Genomic DNA, 6,918 nt, shown 5'->3' with positions numbered 1-6,918 from the left:
TGCATGGCAGAATGTCAGCAAGCATTGTCAGCAAGTATCTGGAGAAGCAGTGGTCTGGATACAGCCATTTCATGCAACTGAGTCAGTTTTCTGTTTTGCATTTCTTTACCTCTACTCCACAAACAAAACAAAATAAAAATGTTATTTCAATAGCAAATCAGCTTCTTGCCCTCGTGTAGGACTAGGCTGCATGGGTATAGTTCCTTACAGCTTGGAAAAATTAAGGTTATCCAAACCACTACACTTCTTTGAAAGTGTATTCTTTTGAAATCCATTGAACGTATTTCCAGGTAATTTGCTGCCAATCTGGATAATGTGATTCACATGTTGAACATCCCTTACTGTGTGTATTCAAGCCAACTGCAGGTGGATTGATCCAAGTGGGTAGCCGTGTTGGTCTGAAGCAACAGAATAAAGTAGGAGTCCAGTGTGATACACGAAAGTGTATACCTTGAATAAAACTTTGTTGGTCTTAAAGGTGCTACTGGACTCTATTCTGTGGGTAGATTGGGGAGGAAAGTCTTCACCTCACAAACCAAGAGCCTAGAATTACAACTGATCCCCAGACTACACAGATCAGTTTTGTTAGAGAAAATGGGTGCTTTTGAGGGTGGACTCTATGGCATGTACTCAACAGAAGCCCCACAAACCCTGCCCTCCCTAGACTCCTTCCACAAATATCCAGGAGTTTCCCAATCCAGATTTCACAACTGTAAGAAGACCCCAGTATCTGAATTCTGTCAATGAGGAATAAAAGCCTTCCCCTTTGTATGAATTAGGGATTTCAAAACAATGGTTCCAAACAACTCCATGGAAAAGACTGTTATGGAAACACCTTTGGAGTTGATCATCTTCTGAGGAAGATTATGAAACAAGTTGAAACCTAACTGCTTGTTGAGTTTGTTGCAACATTGAGATTTTGTGTATGTTTTCTTGTCACAAATTGGAATGGAGTTATTGTAGTTCAAATTGGATTATGCTGTACTGTACTGAATATACAAACTGAAACTTTTGTGAATGGTATTATAAAAATGGTTCACTTGTATTAATATAGGACTACAGTATATTATTTTGATAAAACAATGATTAAGTACACTTTATTCAACTGTATTTAATACTAAGTTGAGAAGCTATTTCTCACAGTGGTTTCTGTTTACTGATTCTCCTACTCTGTGATCCTGCTTTTTCTGTCACATTGTACTAATCAAGCTGATTACATTTTACATTGTACCTTTGCATTCTGACTCCTTTCTTTACACTAAGGACTCAGGGATCTCCATTCCTACTTGTATCTGACCAAGGGAGCTTTGGCTCTTGAAAGCTAATTATAATTAATGATAATTGTATGGCAATGTATGTACTACAGCTAGGAGATCCTAAGATTGTCTAGCAACCAGAAGTTCTAGCTCTTTTAACATTATGTACCACTAGGTGGCAAGCTAGACTTGTTTTTAAGGCAAGAGACATTTCAGAGGTGGTTTGCCATTGCCTGCCTCTGCTTCATGCACCTGGTATTCCTTGGAGGTTGCCCATCCAAATACTAGCCAGGGCCAACCCTGTTTAACTTCCAAGATCTTATGAGACAGGCTAGCCTGGGCTATCCAGGTCAGGGCTCTCAAAAGCTTACACCCTGAAAAACTTAAGTCATTATAATATAATTCATGAGTGAGCAGTGACTCACAAAAACTCAACACCCTGCCACAAATTTTGTTCATCTTTACACTGCTACTGGACTCTTGCTCTTTTCTACTGCTACAGTCAGACTAACATGGCTGCCCATCTTGATCTCTCTCCCTGAAAAGCTTGTTAGTCTCTAAGGTGCTGCTGACTTCAGTCTGGCTCTTCTAATACAGAACAGCATGGCTGCCCTCTGAAACCAGAGCCTGATTTCCTCCCTCTTTCCTGCTAACACATAAAGGCAGCTTAGGTTCCTCTGGCCATCAAGAATTTGAGCCAGGTGGGGATACAGAAGCTGCGCTGTAGTTTAGGCAGGGTGTGCTTCTTCTTGCCAGCTGTGGAAGCTGCAAGTGGACAGCAAGATCCCATCCAACGTACTTACTAGGCATTTTCCAAAAAGTGTGCACAAAGTCTCTCTCAGACACACACTCCATAAAAATCAGTGAAAGTCAGCATAAAGATGCAACCAATAAATCAATAAATAATAACAACACAGTTGATTAAGTCAATAAAACACAGCACTGGTGCAGTTCTAACCATCACTGGCACTGGCAGAGGCAGGGTGCTGTGCTGGATGGGCCACTGATCAATTGTGTTTTTAAGGGATTGCAGAGTTACATATTAAGCCTGTTTTATAAGAAAAGGAGCAGGCCTGCTCAAATGGAAGAAAAGGCAGCAACACCAACTAACATAAAAGGATGCTGCCTTTGATCAAGCCTCAGCAAGCCTGTGGAATGCATTGCCACAGGACATTTCTGGGTCAAGTAGCTTAGCAGGATTAAATCCAAGGAGATGTTTATATGCATCTTAACAACGAGGTCAAAAAGTCTGAAGGAACACCAGCTGTCTTGCTTCTGGGCACATGCTGATTTCTTAAGAAATGAATTTTCCTCTTCATATATTTTTGGAATCAGGCAGCAGGTATATTGGGAGTCTGAATTCCTCTAAGGCATCAGATAGTTTATATGCAGATGGACATTTATCTCCTTCACTCCAGTTTCCTAGGTTCAAAAACAGCCCCTGTTGTGCGCACCTGTTGCCTCAAGAACACACAATACGCTACCAGCAGCCAAAAAAAATGTAATGACAGTAACTCAAATAAGAAGAATTCTCCTAATTCAGGATACTGCCAACTGTTACTGAATTGTTTTGATAACTGCCCTACCTGTTAATTCATTGACAGAAGAATGAAGCCTAATGCTTTTGCTGGATAAACCAAGATGTAACATCCACTTTAAGGAAAGATACAAAATATTAGACAAAACCTGCCTAGTAAGACACAGATCTTATTAAAAAAACCTCGTAAATGATAATAACTAATCAAAGATTTCAGGTTTTCAGGGCTGGTAACATCATTAGGTTTTGTAGAATCTTTCGGGCTCAAGTGCCATGTTCTACTGGAGAAAGTTTTCCTTTCTACAAACCCTAATGATAATAACTAATACTTCTTCGAGAAGAGACAAGGAAAGAAACAGGGTTTTAAAATCACCCATTTCAGGGAACAGAAAGACTAGGCTCCTCATGAACCCCCTAGCCATTGGGATGAGAGGAGCCAGTGTCTTTTGGGGCATGGATATATACCTCATCTAATTCCTCATGTTTATAGCACATCTCTCTCCCAAGGAGCTCATGATGGTGTCAATGGATGGACTGTCCCATTTTTGATACTCACAACAATCCAGTGTAGAGCTTAGACTGAAAGAGTGATTGACCCAAGGGTACCAAATGAGTTTCATGACCTGGGCAGAGATTCAGGTCAAGGTCTCACTTGTCCAAGTCTCTACCCATGACATCACTTCTACTACAGAACAGTATGGCTGAGGAAGATTAGTTCTAAACATCCCTAGATTCTATGCATTTTGAAACACTATGCTTTATCTTCTCTAGAATGTACATATTCTCTCTCTTCAAGAATGCATATACTAGAAGTGCAGAAGGCTCACAGAGTGAAATTCAGGTACCCAGGTCAAACTGTGTGCAGAACCAAAAGTGTCAGGTCAGACCTACATCACTCCCACACAGAAATTTTGCTCTGTGTTCTCTCCTAAATGTCAGCAGGTTTTTGTTCTTTCCATAGCAATCATTTACCTTCCACTTTCCAAACCTGCTTGCATAAAAAGATCCACTCAAAATAGATTTGGTTGTCATATGGACAGGAAGATGTAGATTTCCAGTCCTTGTCCAAATGCAGCACTGTTTTTTCTCACACTAGCCCTCCCTAGCTTTTGATTTTTTTAACATAGGTAGTAGATATAGTACTTACAGATAGGTTTCCCAACTCTGGCTTGGGAAATTCCTGGATGTTTGTAGGCAGTGCCTAGGAAGGAGGGGTTCAGTGTGGGTGTGATGCCATAGACTCCACCCTCCAAAGCAGCCATTTCTTCCAGGGGAACTGATCTTTGTAGTCTGCAGATGAGGTGCAATCCCATGAGAACTCCAGCCCCCATCTGGAGGCTGGAACACATAAAGAACACTATAGTGGCATACTTACTGCCATTTTTTAAGTGTAAAAAGACTGCTGGCAGCAAAGAAGGGGAACTGGTGGGTGTGAGTGGAAAACGTGGAGATGATGTCTGTGTGGAGGCTCTGTTGCTGCTGAGAATGCCTCTGCATTCACGCTGGCTATGAAAGAGTGGGGAGGCCACCTAGGAAGGGTATTTTAGAGAGCAAATTGTAATCTTAGGGTTGTCAGGTCTATGTTGGAAAATACCTGGAGACTTTGGGGGTGGATCTGGGAGAGGGTGAAGATTGGGGAGGAGAGGGGCCTCAGCATGGTACAATGCCATCAAGTCCACCCTTCAAACAGCCATTTTTCTCCAGGGGATCTGATCTCTGCCCTCTGGAGATCAGTTGTAAAAGCAAGAGACCTCTAGGCCCCACCTGGAGGTTTGATAATACACGGAAACCCCAGTGTTAGGTTGAGCAAAACAGAAAAATCACTGTGAAATGCACTCAATCATTACTATCATACATTGATTTGCTTAAATTATATAATTCACTCTTAATCTCCACTATTTCTTCAATGAATTACAGTTACAGTAGAAGAGCTCAGATCATGAGCTACTCATTGCAAAATGCAGGCTTAAACTGAAGAAAACTGAGGAAACCATTAGGCCATTCAGGTTTGACCTTGATCACATCCCTTGTGAATATACAGTGGAGATGAAGAATAGGTTTAAGGAACTAGAGTCGATAGAGTGCCTGAAGAACTATGGACAGAGGTTTATTACATTGTACAGAAGGCAGCAGTCAGCACCATCCCAATGAGAAATAAATGCAAGAAAGCAAAGTGGCTCTCTGATGAGGCTTTACAAATAGCTGAGGAAAGAAGGAAAGTGAAAGGCAAAGGTGAAAAGGAAAGATTCACCCAACTGAATGCAGATTTCCAGAGAACAGCAAAGAGAGATAAAGAGGCCTTCCTGAAGGAACAATGCAAAGCAATAGAGGAAAATAATAGAATGGGAAGGACAAGAGATCTTTTCAAGAAAATTGGAGAAATCAAGGGAACGTTTCATGCAAAGATGGCCATGATAAAGGACAAAAATGGTAGGGACTTAACAGATGCAGAAGAGATTAAGAAGAGGTGGGAAGAATACACCGAAAATTATACAAGAAGGATCTCAATGTCCTTGACAACCAGACATTCTGGAGTGTGGAGTCAAATGGGCCTTAGAAAGTATTACTAACAACAAAGCAAGCAGAGATTATGGCATCCCAGTTGAGCTATTCAAAGTCTTAAAAGACGATGCTGTTAAAGTGATGCACACATTATGTCAGCTAATTTGGAAAACTCAACAGTGGCCACAGGATTGGAAAAGGTCAGTTTAGGTGGCCCCACGGCCATTTTAGGGGCTCGACGACGCCTTTCCCCCTGCGCGGCGACCCCTGGGGCAGATGTTCAGCTATGGCAGTGACCGCACAGCTAAGCTCGGTGCCCGAAGTGGAGAGAGACCCAGACGGCACCTTCAAGTACATTTTCGTGCGAGCGCAGCACAGCGCTGACAAGTACCGCAATATTGTCAGGGACGCCGCTGCCAAGTTACACAATCACATATTTGAAAAAGTAAATCCTGAAATGGAGAAACTAGGTTTTGTATGCAAGTGCCTTGGAGGAGAAAAAATTGAGCATAATAGTAAAGAAAAGAAAATCCATGTATTTGGTCTTTCTACATGTTATGGAAAAGCTGATCATGCTATGTCAGTGGAACTACTGAAGAGAACCTATAGGGACTATGAAAGTAGTTGGTCAGATGACGAGAAGTGAATTGCTGCTGCTGTGTATTTTGAACTATGAAGTCAGTCCTTTTTCTTTTCAGGATAGTGTGGACTTGCATCACAAAATACAGCCAAGTGAATTTTGTTTTTGCTGAGTAAAAAACTTCAACGCTGGGGCAAAAAAAAGAAAAGGTCAGTTTATATTCCAATCCCAAAGAAGGGTAATGCCAAGGAATGTTCAAACTATCTCACCATTGCACTCATTTCACATGCCAGCAAGGTCATGTTAAAGATCCTACAAGCTGGGCTTCAGCAATATATAGATCAGGAACTACCAGAAGTTCAAGCTGGGTTTCGGAGAAGTAGAGGAACTAGAGATCAAATTGCCAACATTCGGTGGATTATGGAGAAAGCATGGGAGTACCAGAAAAATATCTATTTCTGCTTCATTGACTATGCTAAAGCCTTTGATTGTGTGGATCACAACAAACTGTGGCAAATCCTTAAAGAGATGGGTGTACTAGACCACCTCACATGCCTCCTGAGAAACTTGTATATGGGTCAAGAAGCAACTATCAGAACAGGATATGGAACAACTGATTGGCTTAGAATAGGAAAAGAAATTTGACAAGGATGTATATTGTCACTCTGCTTATTTAATTTATATGCAGAGTACATCATGCGGAAGGCCGGCCTGGATGAATCACAAACTGGAATTAAAATTGCTAGGAAAAACATCAACAGCCTCAGATATGTAGACGACACCACTCTAATGGCAGAAAGTGAAGAGGACCTAAAGAACCTCTTGTTGAGGGTGAAAGAGGAGAGCGCAAAAGTAGGCCTGAAACTCAACATCAAAAAACTCAGATCATGGCATCTGACCCCATCACACCTTGGCAAATAGAAGGGGAAGACATGGAAGTAGTGACAGACTTCACATTTCTGGGATCCAAGATCACTGCAGATGGTGCCTGTAGCCATGAAATTAAAAGTTTGCTCCTTGAGAGGGCAGCTATGGCAAACCTA

The 6,918-nt window shown here is 41.6% G+C and overlaps 1 protein-coding gene across 1 annotated transcript; it reads left to right on the top strand.

Annotated features, from left to right (window-relative positions):
* Window positions 1-5,580: 5,580 nt before the first annotated feature.
* Window positions 5,581-6,044, top strand: LOC132589437 (14 kDa phosphohistidine phosphatase-like). The gene has a single exon (XM_060262165.1). It carries the CDS (start codon window positions 5,582-5,584, stop codon window positions 5,939-5,941), a length of 360 nt encoding a protein of 119 aa, XP_060118148.1. The 5' UTR covers window position 5,581; the 3' UTR covers window positions 5,942-6,044.
* The last annotated feature ends 874 nt before the right edge of the window (window positions 6,045-6,918 follow it).

Source organism: Heteronotia binoei, chromosome 21, assembly GCF_032191835.1.
Source record: "Heteronotia binoei isolate CCM8104 ecotype False Entrance Well chromosome 21, APGP_CSIRO_Hbin_v1, whole genome shotgun sequence".
NCBI classification, from domain to species: domain Eukaryota; kingdom Metazoa; phylum Chordata; class Lepidosauria; order Squamata; family Gekkonidae; genus Heteronotia; species Heteronotia binoei.
This window is presented reverse-complemented; position numbering and strand designations above follow the sequence as displayed.

What these genes read in the sequence shown, in the direction of transcription:
- LOC132589437 (XM_060262165.1), top strand. Translation starts at nt 5,582, where the DNA reads ATGGCAGTGACCGCACAGCTAAGCTCGGTGCCCGAAGTGGAGAGAGAC.